General features: G+C 50.2%; 1 protein-coding gene across 1 annotated transcript in view; it reads left to right on the forward strand.

The window, feature by feature from the left end:
* LOC142076126 (uncharacterized) overlaps window positions 1–20505 on the forward strand; it is a 132361-nt gene that overhangs the window by 110035 nt on the left and 1821 nt on the right. Inside the window, exon 2 of the mRNA XM_075138509.1 lies at window positions 15373–15849. Coding sequence (XP_074994610.1) covers window positions 15373–15849 — 477 coding nt within the window. The remainder of the gene's footprint in view (window positions 1–15372; window positions 15850–20505) is intronic.

Below are 20505 nucleotides of genomic sequence, written 5' to 3' on the forward strand. Positions count from 1 at the left end.
TTTCTTCCTTGAGCTCTGGTTTTCTTCCTCGGGCTCTGGTTTTATTCCTCAGGCTCTGGTTTTATTGCTCGGGCTCTGGATTTCTTCCTCGAGCTCTCGTTTTCTTCTTCACGCCCTGGATTTGTTCCTCGAGTTCTGTTTTTGTTCCTCGGGCTGTAGTTGTGTTCCTCGGGCTTTGGTTTTGTTCCTCGAGCTCTGGTTGTGTTCCTTGGGCTGTGGTTTTGTTCCTTGAGCTCTAGTTTTGTTCTTCGAGCTCTGGTTTTTTTCCTGCTGCTCTGGTTTTCTTTCACGGGCTCTGGTTTTGTTCCTCGAGCTCTGTTTTTGTTCCTCGAGGGCTGGTTTTGTTCCTTGGGGTATGGTTTTCTTTCTCGGGCTCTGGCTTGGTTCCTCAGGTCCTGGTTTTTTCCTCAGGCTCTATTTTTGTTCCTCGGGCTCTTGTTTTCTTCCTCAGGATCTGGTTTTGTTCATGGAGGTCTGGTTTTTTTCCTCGGGCTCTGGCTTGGTTCCTCGGGCCCTGGTTTTTTGCCTCGGGCTCTGGTTTTGTTCCTCGGGCTCTGGTTTTGTTCCTCGGTTTCTGGTTTGGTTCCTTGGGCCCTGGTTTTATTCCACGGGCTCTGGTTTTCTTCCTATGGCCCTCGTGTTGTTCTTCAGGTCCTCCTTTTTGTCCTTGGGCTCTGGTTTTGTTCCTCGGGCTCTGGTTTTCTTCCTCAGGATCTGGTTTTGTTCCTCAAGCTCTGGTTTTGTTCCTTGGGCACTGGTTTGTTCCTCGGGCTCTCGTTGTCTTCCTCGGACTCTCGTTTTGTTCCTTGGGTTCTGGTTTTGTTCCTTGAGCTCTGGTTTTCTTCTTTGGGCGCTGGTTTTCTTCCTCAGGCTCTGGTTTTGTTGCTCGGGCTCTGGATTTCTTCCTCGAGCTCTCGCTTTTTTCTTAAGGCCCTAGATTTGTTCCTCGGTCTGTTTTTGTTCCTCGGGCTCTGGTTGTGTTCCACAGGCTCTGGTTTTGTTCCTCGAGTTCTGGTTTTGTTCCTTGGGCACTGGTTTTGTTCCTCGGGCTCTCGTTTTCTTCCTCGGACTCTCGTTTTCTTCCTTGGGTTCTGCTTTTGTTCCCTGAGCTCTGGTTTTCTTCTTTGGGTTCTGGTTTTCTTCCTCAGGCTCTGGTTTTGTTGCTCGGGTTCTGGATTTCTTCCTTGAGCTCTCGTTTTTTTCTTCAGGCCCTAGATTTGTTCCTCGGGCTCTGTTTTTGTTCCTCGGGCGCTGGTTTTGTTCCTTGGGCTCTGGTTTTGTTTCTCGAGCTCTAGTTTTGTTCCTCGGGCTCTGCTTTATTTCCACGGGCTCTGGTTTTGTTCCTCGAGCTCTGGTTTTGTTCCTTGGGCACTGGTTTTGTTCCTTGGGCTCTCGTTTTCTTCCTCGGACTCTTGTTTTGTTCCTCGGGTTCTGGTTTTCTTCCTTGGGCTCTGGTTTTCTTCCTCGGGCTCTGGTTTTCTTCCTCAGGCTCTGGTTTTGTTGCTCGGCCTCTGAATTTCTTCCTCGAGCTCTTGTTTTCTTCTTCACGCCCTGGATTTGTTCCTCGGGTTCTGTTTTTGTTCCTCGGGCTGTGTTTGTGTTCCTCGGGCTCTGGTTTTGTTCCTCTAGCTCTGATTGTGTTCCTTGGGCTCTGGTTTTGTTCCTTGAGCTCTAGTTTTGTTCTCCGAGCTCTGGTTTTGTTCCTGGGGCTCTGGTTTTCTTTCACGGGCTCTGGTTTTGTTCCTCATGTTCTGGTTTTATTCCTCAGGCCCTGGTTTTATTCCTCGGGCTCTCGTTTTGTTCCTCGGGCTCTGCTTTATTTCCACGGGCTCTGGTTTTGTTCCTCGAGCTCTGGTTTTGTTCCTTGAGGGCTGGTTTTCTTCCTTGAGCTCTGGTTTTCTTCCTCGGGCTCTGGTTTTCTTCCTCAGGCTCTGGTTTTATTGCTCGGGCTCTGGATTTCTTCCTCGAGCTCTCGTTTTCTTCTTCACGCCCTGGATTTGTTCCTCGAGTTCTGTTTTTGTTCCTCGGGCTGTAGTTGTGTTCCTCGGGCTTTGGTTTTGTTCCTCGAGCTCTGGTTGTGTTCCTTGGGCTGTGGTTTTGTTCCTTGAGCTCTAGTTTTGTTCTCCGAGCTCTGGTTTTGTTCCTGGGGCTCTGGTTTTCTTTCACGGGCTCTGGTTTTGTTCCTCATGTTCTGGTTTTATTCCTCAGGCCCTGGTTTTATTCCTCGGGGTTTCGTTTTGTTCCTCGGGCTCTGCTTTATTTCCACGGGCTCTGGTTTTGTTCCTCGAGCTCTGGTTTTGTTCCTCGAGGGCTGGTTTTGTTCCTCGGGCTCTCGTTTTATTCCTCGGACTCTTGTTTTGTTCCTCGGGTTCTGGTTTTGTTCCTTGAGCTCTGGTTTTATTCTTTGGGCTCTGGTTTTCTTCCTCAGGCTCTGGTTTTGTTGCTCAGTCTCTGGATTTCTTCCTCGAGCTCTCGTTTTTTTCTTCAGTCTCTAGATTTGTTCCTCGGGCTCTGTTTTTGTTCCTCGGGCTCTGGTTGTGTTCCACGGGCTCTGGTTTTGTTCCTCGAGCTCTGGTTTTGTTCCTTGGGCACTGGTTTTGTTCCTCGGGCTCTCGTTTTCTTCCTCGGACTCTCGTTTTGTTCCTCGGGTTCTGGTTTTGTTCCTTGAGCTCTGTTTTTTTTCCTCGGGCTCTGGTTTCCTTCCTCAGGCTCTGGTTTTATTGCTCGGGCTCTGGATTTCTTCCTCGAGCTCTCGTTTTCTTCTTCACGCCCTGGATTTGTTCCTCGGGCTCTCTTTTTGTTCCTCGGGCTGTGGTTTTGTTCCTCGGGCTCTGGTTTTGTTCCTCGAGCTCTGGTTGTGTTCCTTGGGCTCTGGTTTTGTTCCTTGAGCTCTAGTTTTGTTCTTCGAGCTCTGGTTTTGTTCCTGGGGCTCTGGTTTTCTTTCACGGGTTCTGGTTTTCTTCCTCATGTTCTGGTTTTATTCCTCAGGCCCTGGTTTTATTCCTCTGGGTTTCGTTTTGTTCCTCGGGCTCTGCTTTATTTCCACGGGCTCTGGTTTTGTTCCTCGAGCTCTGTTTTTGTTCCTCGAGGGCTGGTTTTGTTCCTTGGGCTATGGTTTTCTTTCTCGGGCTCTGGCTTGGTTCCTCGGGTCCTGGTTTTTTCCTCGGGCTCTATTTTTGTTCCTCGGGCTCTGGTTTTCTTCCTCAGGCTCTGGTTTTGTTCATGGAGGTCTGGTTTTGCTCCTCGGACTCTGGCTTGGTTCCTCGGGCCCTGGTTTTTTGCCTTGGGCTCTGGTTTTGTTCCTCGGGCTCTGGTTTTGTTCCTCGGGCTCTGGTTTTGTTCCTCGGTTTCTGGTTTGGTTCCTCGGGCCCTGGTTTTATTCCACGGGCTTTGGTTTTCTTCCTATGGCCCTCGTGTTGTTCTTCAGGTCCTCCTTTTTGTCCTTGGGCTCTGGTTTTGTTCCTCGGGCTCTGGTTTTCTTCCTCAGGATCTGGTTTTGTTCCTCGAGCTCTGGTTTTGTTCCTTGGGCACTGGTTTTGTTCCTCGGGCTCTCGTTTTCTTCCTCGGACTCTCGTTTTGTTCCTCGGGTTCTGGTTTTGTTCCTTGAGCTCTGGTTTTCTTCTTTGGGCTCTGGTTTTCTTCCTCAGGCTCTGGTTTTGTTGCTCAGTCTCTGGATTTCTTCCTCGAGCTCTCGTTTTCTTCTTCACGCCCTGGATTTGTTCCTCGGGCTCTCTTTTTGATCCTCGGGCTGTGATTGTGTTCCTCGGGCTCTGGTTTTGTTCCTCGAGCTCTGGTTGTGTTCCTTGGGCTCTGGTTTTGTTCCTTGAGCTCTAGTTTTGTTCTTCGAGCCCTGGTTTTATTCCTGGGGCTCTGGTTTTCTTTCACGGGCTCTGGTTTTGTTCCTCAGCCTCTGGTTTTATTCCTCAGGCCCTGTTTTTATTCCTCGGGGTTTCGTTTTGTTCCTCGGGCTCTGCTTTATTTCCACGGGCTGTAGTTTTGTTCCTCGAGCTCTGGTTTTGTTCCGCGAGGGCTGGTTTTGTTCCTTGGGCTATGGTTTTCTTTCTCGGGCTCTGGCTTGGTTCCTCGGGTCCTGGTTTTTTCCTCGGGCTCTATTTTTGTTCCTCGGGCTCTGGCTTGGTTCCTCGGGCCCTGGTTTTTTGCCTCGGGCTCTGGTTTTGTTCCTCAGGCTCTGGTTTTGTTCCCCGGTTTCTGGTTTGGTTCCTCGGGCACTGGTTTTATTCCACGGGCTCAGGTTTTCTTCCTATGGCCCTCGTGTTGTTCTTCAGGTCCTCCTTTTTGTCCTTGGGCTCTGGTTTTATTCCTCGGGCTCTGGTTTTCTTCCTCAGGATCTGGTTTTGTTCCTCGAGCTCTGGTTTTGTTCCTTGGGCGCTGGTTTTGTTCCTCGGGCTCTCGTTTTCTTCCTCGGACTCTCGTTTTCTTCCTCGGGTTCTGGTTTTGTTCCTTGAGCTCTGGTTTTCTTCTTTGGGCTCTGGTTTTCTTCCTCGGGCTCTGGTTTTATTGCTCGGGCTCTGGATTTCTTCCTCGAGCTATTGTTTTCTTCTTCACGCCCTGGATTTGTTCCTCGGGCTCTGGTTTTGTTCCTCGAGTTGTGGTTGTGTTCCTCGGGCTCTGGTTTTATTCCTCGAGCTCTGGTTGTGTTCCTTGGGCACTGGTTTTGTTCCTCGAGCTCTGGTTTTGTTCCTTGGGCTCTGGTTTTGTTCCTTGAGCTGTAGTTTTGTTCTTCGAGCTCTGGTTTTGTTCCTGGTGCTCTAGTTTTCTTTCACGGGCTCTGGTTTTGTTCCTCAGGCTCTGGTTTTATTCCTCAGGCCCTGGTTTTATTCCTCGGGGTTTCGTTTTGTTCCTCGGGCTCTGCTGTATTTCCACGGGCTCTGTTTTTGTTCCTCGAGGGCTGGTTTTGTTCCTTGGGCTATGGCTTTCTTTCTCGGGCTCTGGCTTGGTTCCTCGGGCCCTTTTTTTTTTCCTCGGGCTCTATTTTTGTTCCTCGGGCTCTAGTTTTCTTCCTCAGGATCTGGTTTTGTTCATGGAGGTCTGGTTTTGTTCCTCGGGCTCTGATTTTGTTCCTCGGTTTCTGGTTTGGTTCCGCGGGCCCTGGTTTTATTCCACGGGCTCTGGTTTTCCTCCTATGGCCCTCGTGTTGTTCTTCAGGCCCTCCTTTTTGTCCTTGGCCTTGGTTTTTGTTCATCGGGCTCTGTTTTTTTTTCCTCGGGCTCTGGTTTTCTTCCTCAGGCTCTGGTTTTCTTGCTCGAGCTCTGGATTTCTTCCTCCAGCTCTCGTTTTCTTCTTCAGGCCCTAGATTTGTTCTTCGGGCTCTGGTTGTGTTTCTCGAGGGCTGGTTTTGTTCCTTGGGCTCTGGTTTTCTTCCTCAGGATCTGGTTTTGTTCCTCGAGCTCTGGTTTTGTTCCTTGGGCACTGGTTTTGTTCCTCGGGCTCTCGTTTTCTTCCTCGGACTCTCGTTTTGTTCCTCGGGTTCTGTTTTTTTTCCTTGAGCTCTGGTTTTGTTTCTTGGGCACTGGTTTTGTTCCTCGGGCTCTCTTTTTCTTCCTCGGACTCTCGTTTTGTTCCTCGGGTTCTGGTTTTGTTCCTTGAGGTCAAGTTTTCTTCTTTGGGCTTTGGTTTTCTTCCTCAGGCTCTGGTTTTGTCGTTCGGGCTCTGGATTTCTTCCTCGAGCTCTCGTTTTCTTCTTCACGCCCTGGATTTGTTCCTCGAGTTCTGTTTTTGTTCCTCGGGCTGTAGTTGTGTTCCTCGGGCTTTGGTTTTGTTCCTCGAGCTCTGGTTGTGTTCCTTGGGCTGTGGTTTTGTTCCTTGAGCTCTAGTTTTGTTCTCCGAGCTCTGGTTTTGTTCCTGGGGCTCTGGTTTTCTTTCACGGGCTCTGGTTTTGTTCCTCATGTTCTGGTTTTATTCCTCAGGCCCTGGTTTTATTCCTCGGGGTTTCGTTTTGTTCCTCGGGCTCTGCTTTATTTCCACGGGCTCTGGTTTTGTTCCTCGAGCTCTGGTTTTGTTCCTCGAGGGCTGGTTTTGTTCCTCGGGCTCTCGTTTTATTCCTCGGACTCTTGTTTTGTTCCTCGGGTTCTGGTTTTGTTCCTTGAGCTCTGGCTTTATTCTTTGGGCTCTGGTTTTCTTCCTCAGGCTCTGGTTTTGTTGCTCAGTCTCTGGATTTCTTCCTCGAGCTCTCGTTTTTTTCTTCAGTCTCTAGATTTGTTCCTCGGGCTCTGTTTTTGTTCCTCGGGCTCTGGTTGTGTTCCACGGGCTCTGGTTTTGTTCCTCGAGCTCTGGTTTTGTTCCTTGGGCACTGGTTTTGTTCCTCGGGCTCTCGTTTTCTTCCTCGGACTCTCGTTTTGTTCCTCGGGTTCTGGTTTTGTTCCTTGAGCTCTGTTTTTTTTCCTCGGGCTCTGGTTTCCTTCCTCAGGCTCTGGTTTTATTGCTCGGGCTCTGGATTTCTTCCTCGAGCTCTCGTTTTCTTCTTCACGCCCTGGATTTGTTCCTCGGGCTCTCTTTTTGTTCCTCGGGCTGTGGTTTTGTTCCTCGGGCTCTGGTTTTGTTCCTCGAGCTCTGGTTGTGTTCCTTGGGCTCTGGTTTTGTTCCTTGAGCTCTAGTTTTGTTCTTCGAGCTCTGGTTTTGTTCCTGGGGCTCTGGTTTTCTTTCACGGGTTCTGGTTTTCTTCCTCATGTTCTGGTTTTATTCCTCAGGCCCTGGTTTTATTCCTCTGGGTTTCGTTTTGTTCCTCGGGCTCTGCTTTATTTCCACGGGCTCTGGTTTTGTTCCTCGAGCTCTGTTTTTGTTCCTCGAGGGCTGGTTTTGTTCCTTGGGCTATGGTTTTCTTTCTCGGGCTCTGGCTTGGTTCCTCGGGTCCTGGTTTTTTCCTCGGGCTCTATTTTTGTTCCTCGGGCTCTGGTTTTCTTCCTCAGGCTCTGGTTTTGTTCATGGAGGTCTGGTTTTGCTCCTCGGACTCTGGCTTGGTTCCTCGGGCCCTGGTTTTTTGCCTTGGGCTCTGGTTTTGTTCCTCGGGCTCTGGTTTTGTTCCTCGGGCTCTGGTTTTGTTCCTCGGTTTCTGGTTTGGTTCCTCGGGCCCTGGTTTTATTCCACGGGCTTTGGTTTTCTTCCTATGGCCCTCTTTTTGTTCTTCAGGTCCTCCTTTTTGTCCTTGGGCTCTGGTTTTGTTCCTCGGGCTCTGGTTTTCTTCCTCAGGATCTGGTTTTGTTCCTCGAGCTCTGGTTTTGTTCCTTGGGCACTGGTTTTGTTCCTCGGGCTCTCGTTTTCTTCCTCGGACTCTCGTTTTGTTCCTCGGGTTCTGGTTTTGTTCCTTGAGCTCTGGTTTTCTTCTTTGGGCTCTGGTTTTCTTCCTCAGGCTCTGGTTTTGTTGCTCAGTCTCTGGATTTCTTCCTCGAGCTCTCGTTTTCTTCTTCACGCCCTGGATTTGTTCCTCGGGCTCTCTTTTTGATCCTCGGGCTGTGATTGTGTTCCTCGGGCTCTGGTTTTGTTCCTCGAGCTCTGGTTGTGTTCCTTGGGCTCTGGTTTTGTTCCTTGAGCTCTAGTTTTGTTCTTCGAGCCCTGGTTTTATTCCTGGGGCTCTGGTTTTCTTTCACGGGCTCTGGTTTTGTTCCTCAGCCTCTGGTTTTATTCCTCAGGCCCTGTTTTTATTCCTCGGGGTTTCGTTTTGTTCCTCGGGCTCTGCTTTATTTCCACGGGCTATAGTTTTGTTCCTCGAGCTCTGGTTTTGTTCCGCGAGGGCTGGTTTTGTTCCTTGGGCTATGGTTTTCTTTCTCGGGCTCTGGCTTGGTTCCTCGGGTCCTGGTTTTTTCCTCGGGCTCTATTTTTGTTCCTCGGGCTCTGGCTTGGTTCCTCGGGCCCTGGTTTTTTGCCTCGGGCTCTGGTTTTGTTCCTCAGGCTCTGGTTTTGTTCCCCGGTTTCTGGTTTGGTTCCTCGGGCACTGGTTTTATTCCACGGGCTCAGGTTTTCTTCCTATGGCCCTCGTGTTGTTCTTCAGGTCCTCCTTTTTGTCCTTGGGCTCTGGTTTTATTCCTCGGGCTCTGGTTTTCTTCCTCAGGATCTGGTTTTGTTCCTCGAGCTCTGGTTTTGTTCCTTGGGCGCTGGTTTTGTTCCTCGGGCTCTCGTTTTCTTCCTCGGACTCTCGTTTTCTTCCTCGGGTTCTGGTTTTGTTCCTTGAGCTCTGGTTTTCTTCTTTGGGCTCTGGTTTTCTTCCTCGGGCTCTGGTTTTATTGCTCGGGCTCTGGATTTCTTCCTCGAGCTATTGTTTTCTTCTTCACGCCCTGGATTTGTTCCTCGGGCTCTGGTTTTGTTCCTCGAGTTGTGGTTGTGTTCCTCGGGCTCTGGTTTTATTCCTCGAGCTCTGGTTGTGTTCCTTGGGCACTGGTTTTGTTCCTCGAGCTCTGGTTTTGTTCCTTGGGCTCTGGTTTTGTTCCTTGAGCTGTAGTTTTGTTCTTCGAGCTCTGGTTTTGTTCCTGGTGCTCTAGTTTTCTTTCACGGGCTCTGGTTTTGTTCCTCAGGCTCTGGTTTTATTCCTCAGGCCCTGGTTTTATTCCTCGGGGTTTCGTTTTGTTCCTCGGGCTCTGCTGTATTTCCACGGGCTCTGTTTTTGTTCCTCGAGGGCTGGTTTTGTTCCTTGGGCTATGGCTTTCTTTCTCGGGCTCTGGCTTGGTTCCTCGGGCCCTTTTTTTTTTCCTCGGGCTCTATTTTTGTTCCTCGGGCTCTAGTTTTCTTCCTCAGGATCTGGTTTTGTTCATGGAGGTCTGGTTTTGTTCCTCGGGCTCTGATTTTGTTCCTCGGTTTCTGGTTTGGTTCCGCGGGCCCTGGTTTTATTCCACGGGCTCTGGTTTTCCTCCTATGGCCCTCGTGTTGTTCTTCAGGCCCTCCTTTTTGTCCTTGGCCTTGGTTTTTGTTCATCGGGCTCTGTTTTTTTTTCCTCGGGCTCTGGTTTTCTTCCTCAGGCTCTGGTTTTCTTGCTCGAGCTCTGGATTTCTTCCTCCAGCTCTCGTTTTCTTCTTCAGGCCCTAGATTTGTTCTTCGGGCTCTGGTTGTGTTTCTCGAGGGCTGGTTTTGTTCCTTGGGCTCTGGTTTTCTTCCTCAGGATCTGGTTTTGTTCCTCGAGCTCTGGTTTTGTTCCTTGGGCACTGGTTTTGTTCCTCGGGCTCTCGTTTTCTTCCTCGGACTCTCGTTTTGTTCCTCGGGTTCTGTTTTTTTTCCTTGAGCTCTGGTTTTGTTTCTTGGGCACTGGTTTTGTTCCTCGGGCTCTCTTTTTCTTCCTCGGACTCTCGTTTTGTTCCTCGGGTTCTGGTTTTGTTCCTTGAGGTCAAGTTTTCTTCTTTGGGCTTTGGTTTTCTTCCTCAGGCTCTGGTTTTGTCGTTCGGGCTCTGGATTTCTTCCTCGAGCTCTCGTTTTTTTCTTCAGGCCCTAGATTTGTTCCTCGGGCTCTGTTTTTGTTCCTCGGGCTGTGGTTGTGTTCCTCGGGCTCTGGTTTTGTTCCTCGAGCTCTGCTTGTGTTCCTTGGGCTCTGGTTTTGTTCGTTGAGCTCTAGTTTTGTTCTTCGAGCTCTGGTTTTGTTCCTGGTGCTCTGGTTTTATTTCACGGGCTCTGGTTTTCTTCCTCAGGCTCTGGTTTTGTTGCTCGGGCTCTGGATTTCTTCCTCGAGCTGTCGTTTTTTTCATCAGGCCCTAGATTTTTTCCTCGGGCTCTGTTTTTGTTCCTTGGGCACTGGCTATGTTCCTTGGGCTCTGGTTTTGTTTCTCGAGCTCTGGTTTTGTTCCTCGGGCTCTGCTTTATTTCCATGGTCTCTGGTTTTGTTCCTCGAGCTCTGGTTTTGATCCTTGGGCACTGGTTTTCTTCCTCGGGCTCTCGTTTTCTTCCTCGGACTATCGTTTTGTTCCTCGGGTTCTGGTTTTCTTCCTTGAGCTCTGGTTTTCTTCCTCGGGCTCTGCTTTTCTTCCTCAGGCTCTGGTTTTATTGCTCGGGCTGTGGATTTCTTCCTCGAGCTCTTGTTTTCTTCTTCACGCCCTGGATTTGTTCCTCGGGTTCTGTTTTTGTTCCTCGGGCTGTGGTTGTGTTCCTCGGCTCTGGTTTTGTTCCTCGAGCTCTGGTTGTGTTCCTTGGGCTCTGGTTTTGTTCCTTGAGCTCTAGTTTTATTCTTCGAGCTCTGGTTTTGTTCCTGGGGCTCTGGTTTTCTTTCACGGGCTCTGATTTTGTTCCTCAGGCTCTGGTTTTATTCTTCTTCACGCCCTGGTTTTATTCCTCGGGCTCTCGTTTTGTTCCTCGGGCTCTGCTTTATTTCCACGGGCTCTGGTTTTGTTCCTCGAGCTCTGGTTTTGTTCCTCGAGGGCTGGTTTTGTTCCTTGGGCTATGGTTTTCTTTCTCGGGCTCTGGCTTGGTTCCTCGGGTCCTGGTTTTTTCCTCGGGCTCTATTTTTGTTCCTCGGGCTCTTGTTTTCTTCCTCAGGCTCTGGTTTTGTTCCTCGGGCTCTGGTTTTGTTCCTCGGGCTCTGGCTTGGTTCCTCGGGCCCTGGTGTTTTGCCTCGGGCTCTGGTTTTGTTCCTCGGGCTCTGGTTTTGTTCCTCGGTTTCTGGTTTGGTTCCTCGGGCCCTGGTTTTATTCCACGGGCTCTGGTTTTCTTCCTATGGCCCTCGTGTTGTTCTTCAGGCCCTCCTTTTTGTCCTTGGGCTCTGGTTTTGTTCCTCGGGCTCTGGTTTTCTTCCTCAGGATCTGGTTTTGTTCCTCGAGCTCTGGTTTTGTTCCTTGGGCACTGGGTTTGTTCCTCAGGCTCTCGTTTTCTTCCTCGGACTATCGTTTTGTTCCTCGGGTTCTGGTTTTGTTCCTTGAGCTCTGGTTTTCTTCTTTGGGCTCTGGTTTTCTTCCTCAGGCTCTGGTTTTGTTGCTCGGGCTCTGGATTTCTTCCTCGAGCTCTCGTTTTCTTCTTCACGCCCTGGATTTGTTCCTCGGGTTCTGTTTTTGTTCCTCGGGCTGTGGTTTTGTTCCTCGATCTCTGGTTTTGTTCCTTGGGCACTGGTTTTCTTCCTCGGGCTCTCGTTTTCTTCCTCGGACTATCGTTTTGTTCCTCGGGTTCTGGTTTTCTTCCTTGAGCTCTGGTTTTCTTCCTCGGGCTCTGGTTTTCTTCTTCACGCCCTGGATTTGTTCCTCGGGTTCTGTTTTTGTTCCTCGGGCTGTGGTTGTGTTCCTCGGGCTCTGGTTTTGTTCCTCGGGCTGTGGTTGTGTTCCTCGGGCTCTGGTTTTGTTCCTTGAGCTCTGGTTGTGTTCCTTGGGCTCTGGTTTTGTTCCTTGAGCTCTAGTTTTATTCTTCGAGCTCTGGTTTTGTTCCTGGGGCTCTGGTTTTCTTTCACGGGCTCTGGTTTTGTTCCTCAGGCTCTGGTTTTATTCTTCTTCACGCCCTGGTTTTATTCCTCGGGGTTTCGTTTTGTTCCTCGGGCTCTGCTTTATTTCCACGGGCTCTGGTTTTGTTCCTCGAGCTCTGGTTTTGTTCCTCGAGGGCTGGTTTTGTTCCTTGGGCTATGGTTTTCTTTCTCGGGCTCTGGCTTGGTTCCTCGGGTCCTGGTTTTTTCCTCGGGCTCTATTTTTGTTCCTCGGGCTCTTGTTTTCTTCCTCAGGCTCTGGTTTTGTTCCTCGGGCTCTGGTTTTGTTCCTCGGGCTCTGGCTTGGTTCCTCGGGCCCTGGTTTTTTGCCTCGGGCTCTGGTTTTGTTCCTCGGGCTCTGGTTTTGTTCCTCGGTTTCTGGTTTGGTTCCTCGGGCCCTGGTTTTATTCCACGGGCTCTAGTTTTCTTCCTATGGCCCTCGTGTTGTTCTTCAGGTCCTCCTTTGTGTCCTTGGGCTCTGGTTTTGTTCCTCGGGCTCTGGTTTTCTTCCTCAGGATCTGGTTTTGTTCCTCGAGCTCTGGTTTTGTTCCTTGGGCACTGGTTTTGTTCCTCGGGCTCTCGTTTTCTTCCTCGGACTCTCGTTTTGTTCCTCGGGTTCTGGTTTTTTTCCTTGAGCTCTGGTTTTCTTCCTCGGGCTCTGGTTTTCTTCCTCAGGATCTGGTTTTGTTGCTCGGGCTCTGGATTTCTTCCTCGAGCTCTCGTTTTTTTCTTCATGCCCTAGATTTGTTCCTCGGGCTCTGTTTTTGTTCCTCGGGCTCTGGTTGTGTTCCTCGGGCTCTGGTTTTGTTCCTCGAGCTCTGCTTGTGTTCCTTGGGCTCTGGTTTTGTTCCTTGAGCTCTAGTTTTGTTCTTCGAGCTCTGGTTTTGTTCCTGGGGCTCTGGTTTTATTTCACGGGCTCTGGTTTTCTTCCTCAGGCTCTGGTTTTGTTGCTCAGGCTCTGGATTTCTTCCTCGAGCTCTTGTTTTTTTCTTCAGGCCCTAGATTTTTTCCTCGGGCTCTGTTTTTGTTCCTTGGGCGCTGGCTATGTTCCTCGGGCTCTGGTTTTGTTTCTTGAGCCCTGGTTTTGTTCCTCGGGCTCTGGTTTTCTTCCTTGAGCTCTGGTTTTCTTCCTCGGGCTCTGGTTTTCTTCCTCAGGCTCTGGTTTTATTGCTCGGGCTCTGGATTTCTTCCTCGAGCTCTTGTTTTCTTCTTCACGCCCTGGATTTGTTCCTCGGGTTCTGTTTTTGTTCCTCGGCCTGTGGTTGTGTTCCTCGGGCTCCGGATTTCTTCCTCGAGCTCTGGTTGTGTTCCTTGGGCTCTGGTTTTGTTCCTTGAGCTCTAGTTTTGTTCTTCGAGCTCTGGTTTTGTTCCTGGGGCTCTGGTTTTCTTTTACGGGCGCTGGTTTTGTTCCTCAGGCTCTGGTTTTGTTCCTCAGGCCCTGGTTTTATTCCTTGGGGTTTCATTTTGTTCCTCGGGCTCTGCTTTATTTCCACGGGCTCTGGTTTTGTTCCTCGAGCTCTGGATTTGTTCCTCGGGTTCTGTTTTTGTTCCTCGGGCTGTGGTTTTGTTCCTCGAGCTCTGGTTTTGTTCCTTGGGCACTGGTTTTCTTCCTCGGGCTCTCGTTTTCTTCCTCGGACTATCGTTTTGTTCCTCGGGTTCTGGTTTTCTTCCTTGAGCTCTGGTTTTCCTCCTCAGGCTCTGGTTTTCTTCTTCACGCCCTGGATTTGTTCCTCGGGTTCTGTTTTTGTTCCTCGGGCTGTGGTTGTGTTCCTCGGGCTCTGGTTTTGTTTCTCGGGCTGTGGTTGTGTTCCTCGGGCTCTGGTTTTGTTCCTCGAGCTCTGGTTGTGTTCCTTGGGCTCTGGTTTTGTTCCTTGAGCTCTAGTTTTATTCTTCGAGCTCTGGTTTTGTTCCTGGGGCTCTGGTTTTCTTTCACGGGCTCTGGTTTTGTTCCTCAGGCTCTGGTTTTATTCTTCTTCACGCCCTGGTTTTATTCCTCGGGGTTTCGTTTTGTTCCTCGGGCTCTGCTTTATTTCCACGGGCTCTGGTTTTGTTCCTCGAGCTCTGGTTTTGTTCCTCGAGGGCTGGTTTTGTTCCTTGGGCTATGGTTTTCTTTCTCGGGCTCTGGCTTGGTTCCTCGGGTCCTGGTTTTTTCCTCGGGCTCTATTTTTGTTCCTCAGGCTCTTGTTTTCTTCCTCAGGCTCTGGTTTTGTTCCTCGGGCTCTGGTTTTGTTCCTCGGGCTCTGGCTTGGTTCCTCGGGCCCTGGTTTTTTGCCTCGGGCTCTGGTTTTGTTCCTCGGGCTCTGGTTTTGTTCCTCGGTTTCTGGTTTGGTTCCTCGGGCCCTGGTTTTATTCCACGGGCTCTGGTTTTCTTCCTATGGCCCTCGTGTTGTTCTTCAGGTCCTCCTTTTTGTCCTTGGGCTCTGGTTTTGTTCCTCGGGCTCTGGTTTTCTTCCTCAGGATCTGGTTTTGTTCCTCGAGCTCTGGTTTTGTTCCTTGGGCACTGGGTTTGTTCCTCAGGCTCTCGTTTTCTTCCTCGGACTATCGTTTTGTTCCTCGGGTTCTGGTTTTGTTCCTTGAGCTCTGGTTTTCTTCTTTGGGCTCTGGTTTTCTTCCTCAGGCTCTGGTTTTGTTGCTCGGGCTCTGGATTTCTTCCTCGAGCTCTCATTTTCTTCTTCACGCCCTGGATTTGTTCCTCGGGTTCTGTTTTTGTTCCTCGGGCTGTGGTTGTGTTCCTCGGGCTCTGGTTTTGTTCCTCGAGCTCTAGTTGTGTTCCTTGGGCTCTGGTTTTGTTCCTTGAGCTCTAGTTTCGTTCTTATAGCTCTGGTTTTGTTCCTGGGGCTCTGGTTTTCTTTCACGGGCACTGGTTTTGTTCCTCAGGCTCTGGTTTTATTGCTCAGGCCCTGGTCTTATTCCTCGGGGTTTCGTTTTGTTCCTCGGGCTCTCGTTTTATTCCTCAGACTCTCATTTTTTTCCTCGGATTCTGGTTTTGTTCCTTGAGCTCTTGTTTTCTTCTTTGGGCTCTGGTTTTCTTCCTCAGGCTCTGGTTTTGTTGCTCGGGCTCTGGATTTCTTCCTCGAGCTCTCGTTTTCTTCTTCAGGCCCTAGATTTGTTCCTCGGGCTCTGTTTTTGTTCCTTGGGCGCTGGTTGTGTTCCTCGGGCTCTGGTTTTGTTCCTCGAGCTCTGCTTGTGTTCCTTGGGCTCTGGTTTGGTTCGTTGAGCTCTAGTTTTGTTCTTCGAGCTCTGGTTTTGTTCCTGGGGCTCTGGTTTTATTTCACGGGCTCTGGTTTTCTTCCTCAGGCTCTGGTTTTGTTGCTCGGGCTCTGGATTTCTTCCTCGAGCTCTCGTTTTTTTCTTCAGGCCCTAGATTTTTTCCTCGGGCTCTGTTTTTGTTCCTTGGGCGCTGGCTATGTTCCTTGGGCTCTGGTTTTGTTTCTCGAGCTCTGGTTTTGTTCCTCGGGCTCTGCTTTATTTCCACGGTCTCTGGTTTTGTTCCTCGAGCTCTGGTTTTGTTCCTTGTGCAATGGTTTTCTTCCTCGGGCTCTCGTTTTCTTCCTCGGACTATCGTTTTGTTCCTCGGGTTCTGGTTTTCTTCCTTGAGCTCTGGTTTTCTTCCTCGGGCTCTGGTTTTCTTCTTCACGCCCTGGATTTGTTCCTCGGGTTCTGTTTTTGTTCCTCGGGCTGTGGTTGTGTTCCTCGGGCTCTGGTTTTGTTCCTCGGGCTGTGGTTGTGTTCCTCGGGCTCTGGTTTTGTTCCTCGAGCTCTGGTTGTGTTCCTTGGGCTCTGGTTTTGTTCCTTGAGCTCTAGTTTCGTTCTTATAGCTCTGGTTTTGTTCCTGGGGCTCTGGTTTTCTTTCACGGGCGCTGGTTTTGTTCCTCAGGCTCTGGTTTTATTCCTCAGGCCCTGGTCTTATTCCTCGGGGTTTCGTTTTGTTCCTCGGGCTCTGCTTTATTTCCACGAGCTCTGGTTTTGTTCCTCGAGCTCTGGTTTTGTTCCTCGAGGGCTGGATTTGTTCCTTGGGCTATGGTTTTCTTTCTCGGGCTCTGGCTTGGTTCCTCGGTCCTGGTTTTTTCCTTGGGCTCTATTTTTGTTCCTCGGGCTCTTGTTTTCTTCCTCAGGCTCTGGTTTTGTTCATGGAGGGCTGGTTTTGTTCCTCGGGCTCTGGCTTGGTTCCTCGGGCCCTCGTTTTTTGCCTCGGGCTCTGGTTTTGTTCCTGGGGCTCTGGTTTTGTTCCTCCGTTTCTGGTTTGGTTCCTCGAGCCCTGGTTTTATTCCACGGGCTCTGGTTTTGTTCCTATGGCCCTCGTGTTGTTCTTCAGGTCCTCCTTTGTGTCCTTGGGCTCTGGTTTTGTTCCTCGGGCTCTGGTTTTCTTCCTCAGGATCTGGTTTTGTTCCTCGAGCTCTGGTTTTGTTCCTTGGGCACTGGTTTTGTTCCTCGGGCTCTCGTTTTCTTCCTCGGACTCTCGTTTTGTTCCTCGGGTTCTGGTTTTTTTCCTTGAGCTCTGGTTTTCTTCCTCGGGCTCTGGTTTTCTTCCTCAGGATCTGGTTTTGTTGCTCGGGCTCTGGATTTCTTCCTCGAGCTCTCGTGTTTTTCTTCATGCCCTAGATTTGTTCCTCGGGCTCTGTTTTTGTTCCTCGGGCTCTGATTGTGTTCCTCGGGCTCTGGTTTTGTTCCTCGAGCTCTGCTTGTGTTCCTTGGGCTCTGGTTTTGTTCCTTGAGCTCTAGTTTTGTTCTTCGAGCTCTGGTTTTGTTCCTGGGGCTCTGGTTTTATTTCACGGGCTCTGGTTTTCTTCCTCAGGCTCTGGTTTTGTTGCTCAGGCTCTGGATTTCTTCCTCGAGCTCTTGTTTTTTTCTTCAGGCCCTAGATTTTTTCCTCGGGCTCTGTTTTTGTTCCTTGGGCGCTGGCTATGTTCCTCGGGCTCTGGTTTTGTTTCTTGAGCCCTGGTTTTGTTCCTCGGGCTCTGGTTTTCTTCCTTGAGCTCTGGTTTTCTTCCTCGGGATCTGGTTTTCTTCCTCAGGCTCTGGTTTTATTGCTCGGGCTCTGGATTTCTTCCTCGAGCTCTCGTTTTCTTCTTTACGCCCTGGATTTGTTCCTCGAGCTCTGTCTTTGTTCCTAGGGCTGTGGTTGTGTTCCTCGGGCTCCGGATTTCTTCCTCGAGCTCTGGTTGTGTTCCTTGGGCTCTGGTTTTGTTCCTTGAGCTCTAGTTTTGTTCTTCGAGCTCTGGTTTTGTTCCTGGGGCTCTGGTTTTCTTTCACGGGCTCTGGTTTTGTTCCTCATGCTCTGGTTTTATTCCTCAGGCCCTGGTTTTATTCCTCGGGGTTTCTTTTTGTTCCTCGGGCTCTGCTTTATTTCCACGGCCTCTGGTTTTGTTCCTCGAGCTCTGGTTTTGTTCCTCGAGGGCTGGTTTTGTTCCTTGGGCTATGGTTTTCTTTCTCGGGCTCTGGCTTGGTTCCTCGGGTCCTGGTTTTTTCCTCGGGCTCTATTTTTGTTCCTCGGGCTCTTGTTTTCTTCCTCAGGCTCTGGTTTTGTTCCTCGGGCTCTGGTTTTGTTCCTCGGGCTCTGGCTTGGTTCCTCGGGCCCTGGTTTTTGCCTCGGGCTCTGGTTTTGTTCCTCGGTCTCTGGTTTTGTTCCTCGGTTTCTGGTTTGGTTCCTCGGGCCCTGGTTTTATTCCACGGGCTCTGGTTTTCTTCCTATGGCCCTCGTGTTGTTCTTCAGGTCCTCCTTTTTGTGTCCTTGGGCTCTGGTTTTGTTCCTCGGGCTCTGGTTTTCTTCCTCAGGATCTGGTTTTGTTCCTCGAGCTCTGGTTTTGTTCCTTGGGCACTGGTTTTGTTCCTCGGGCTCTCGTTTTCTTCCTCGGACTCTCGTTTTGTTCCTCTGGTTCTGGTTTTGTTCCTTGAGCTCTGGTTTTGTTCCTCGGGCTCTGCTTTATTTCCACGGGCTCTGGTTTTGTTCCTCGAGGGCTGGTTTTGTTCCTTGGGCTATGGTTTTCTTTCTCGGGCTCTGGCTTGGTTCCTCAGGTCCTGGTTTTTTCCTCGGGCTCTATTTTTGTTCCTCGGGCTCTTGTTTTCTTCCTCAGGCTCTGGTTTTGTTCATGGAGGGCTGGTTTTGTTCCTCGGTTTCTGGTTTGGTTCCTCGGGCCCTGGTTTTTTGCCTCGGGCTCTGGTTTTGTTCCTCGGGCTCTGGTTTTGTTCCTCGGTTTCTGGTTTGGTTCCTCGGGCCCTGGTTTTATTCCACGGGCTCTGGTTTTGTTCCTATGGCCCTCGTGTTGTTCTTCAGGTCCTCCTTTTTGTCCTTGGGCTCTGGTTTTGTTCCTCGGGCTCTGGTTTTGTATCTTGGGCACTGGTTTTGTTCCTCGGGCTCTCGTTTTCTTCCTTGCACTCTCGTTTTGTTCCTCGGGTTCTGTTTTTTTTCCTTGAGCTCTGGTTTTCTTCCTCGGGCTCTGGTTTTCTTCCTCAGGCTCTGGTTTTATTCGTCCGGCTCTGGATTTCCTCCTCGAGCTCTCGTTTTCTTCTTCACGCCCTGGATTTGTTCCTCGGGTTCCGTCTTTTTTCCTCGGGCTGTGGTTGTGTTCCTCGCGCTCTGGTTTTGAACCTCGAGCTCTGGTTGTGTTCCTTGGGCTCTGGTTTTGTTCCTTGAGCTCTAGTTTTGTTCTTCGAGCTCTGGTTTTGTTCCTGGGGCTCTGGTTTTCTTTCACGGTCTCTGGTTTTGTTCCTCAGGCTCTGGTTTTATTCCTCAGGCCCTGGTTTTATTCCTCGGGGTTTCGTTTTGTTCCTCGGGCTCTGCTTTATTTCCACGGGCTCTGGTTTTGCTCCTCGTGCTCTGGTTTTGTTCCTCGAGGGCTGGTTTTGTTCCTTGGGCTATGGTTTTCTTTCTCGGGCTCTGGCTTGGTTCCTCGGGCCCTGGTTTTTTGCCTCGGGCTCTGGTTTTGTTCCTCGGGCTCTTGTTTTCTTCCTCGGTTTCTGGTTTGGTTTCTCGGGCCCTGGTTTTATTGCACGGGCTCTGGTTTTCTTCCTATGGCCCTCGTGTTGTTCTTCAGGTCCTCCTTTTTGTCCTTGGGCTCTGGTTTTGTTCCTCGGGCTCTGGTTTTCTTCCTCAGGATCTGGTTTTGTTCCTCGAGCTCTGGTTTTGTTCCTTGGGCACTGGTTTTGTTCCTCGGGCTCTCGTTTTCTTCCTCGGACTCTCGTTTTGTTCCTCGGGTTCTGGTTTTTTTCCTTGAGCTCTGGTTTTCTTCCTCGGGCTCTGGTTTTCTTCCTCAGGATCTGGTTTTGTTGCTCGGGCTCTGCATTTCTTCCTCGAGCTCTCGTTTTTTTCTTCATGCCCTAGATTTGTTCCTCGGGCTCTGTTTTTGTTCCTCGGGCTCTGGTTGTGTTCCTCGGGATCTGGTTTTGTTCCTCGAGCTCTGCTTGTGTTCCTTGGGCTCTGGTTTTGTTCGTTGAGCTCTAGTTTTGTTCTTCGAGCTCTGGTTTTGTTCCTGGGGCTCTGGTTTTATTTCACGGGCTCTGGTTTTCTTCCTCAGGCTCTGGTTTTGTTGCTCGGGCTCTGGATTTCTTCCTCGAGCTCTTGCTTTTCTTCAGGCCCTAGATTTTTTCCTCGGGCTCTGTTTTTGTTCCTTGGGCGCTGGCTATGTTCCTCGGGCTCTGGTTTTGTTTCTCGAGCCCTGGTTTTGTTCCTCGGGCTCTGGTTTTCTTCCTTGATATCTGGTTTTCTTCCTCGGGCTCTGGTTTTCTTCCTCAGGCTCTGGTTTTATTGCTCGGGCTCTGGATTTCTTCCTCGAGCTCTCGTTTTTTTCTTCATGCCCTAGATTTGTTCCTCGGGCTCTGTTTTTGTTCCTCGGGGGGTGGTTGTGTTCCTCGGGCTCTGGTTTTTTTCCTCGGTTTCTGGTTTGGTTCCTCGGGCCCTGGTTTTATTCCACGGGCTCTGGTTTTCTTCCTATGGCCCTCGTGTTGTTCTTCAGGTCCTCCTTTTTGTCCTTGGGTTCTGGTTTTGTTCCTCGGGCTCTGGTTTTCTTCCTCAGGATCTGGTTTTGTTCCTCGAGCTCTGGTTTTGTTCCTTGGGCACTGGTTTTGTTCCTCGGGCTCTCGTTTTCTTCCTCGGACTCTCATTTTGTTCCTCGGGTTCTGGTTTTGTTCCTTGAGCTCTGGTTTTGTTCCTCGGGCTCTGCTTTATTTCCACGGGCTCTGGTTTTGTTCCTCGAGCTCTGGTTTTGTTCCTTGGGCTATGGTTTTCTTTCTCGGGCTCTGGCTTGGTTCCTCAGGTCCTGGTTTTTTCCTCGGGCTCTATTTTTGTTCCTCGGGCTCTTGTTTTCTTCCTCAGGCTCTGGTTTTGTTCATGGAAGGCTGGTTTTGTTCCTCGGGCCCTGGTTTGGTTCCTCGGGCCCTGGTTTTGTTCCTCGGGCTCTGGTTTTGTTCCTCGGTTTCTGGTTTGGTTCCTCGGGCCCTGGTTTTATTCCACGGGCTCTGGTTTTGTTCCTATGGCCCTCGTGTTGTTCTTCAGGTCCTCCTTTTTGTCCTTGGGCTCTGGTTTTGTTCCTCGGGCTCTGGTTTTGTATCTTGGGCACTGGTTTTGTTCCTCGGGCTCTCGTTTTCTTCCTTGCACTCTCGTTTTGTTCCTCGGGTTCTGTTTTTTTTCCTTGAGCTCTGGTTTTCTTCCTCGGGCTCTGGTTTTCTTCCTCAGGCTCTGGTTTTATTCGTCCGGCTCTGGATTTCCTCCTCGAGCTCTCGTTTTCTTCTTCACGCCCTGGATTTGTTCCTCGGGTTCCGTCTTTTTTCCTCGGGCTGTGGTTGTGTTCCTCGCGCTCTGGTTTTGAACCTCGAGCTCTGGTTGTGTTCCTTGGGCTCTGGTTTTGTTCCTTGAGCTCTAGTTTTGTTCTTCGAGCTCTGGTTTTGTTCCTGGGGCTCTGGTTTTCTTTCACGGTCTCTGGTTTTGTTCCTCAGGCTCTGGTTTTATTCCTCAGGCCCTGGTTTTATTCCTCGGGGTTTCGTTTTGTTCCTCGGGCTCTGCTTTATTTCCACGGGCTCTGGTTTTGCTCCTCGTGCTCTGGTTTTGTTCCTCGAGGGCTGGTTTTGTTCCTTGGGCTATGGTTTTCTTTCTCGGGCTCTGGTTTTGTTCCTCGGGCCCTAGTTTTTTGCCTCGG

This window comes from Calonectris borealis, unplaced genomic scaffold (assembly GCF_964195595.1).
Source record: "Calonectris borealis unplaced genomic scaffold, bCalBor7.hap1.2 HAP1_SCAFFOLD_33, whole genome shotgun sequence".
In the NCBI taxonomy this organism is placed as follows: Eukaryota; Metazoa; Chordata; class Aves; order Procellariiformes; family Procellariidae; genus Calonectris; species Calonectris borealis.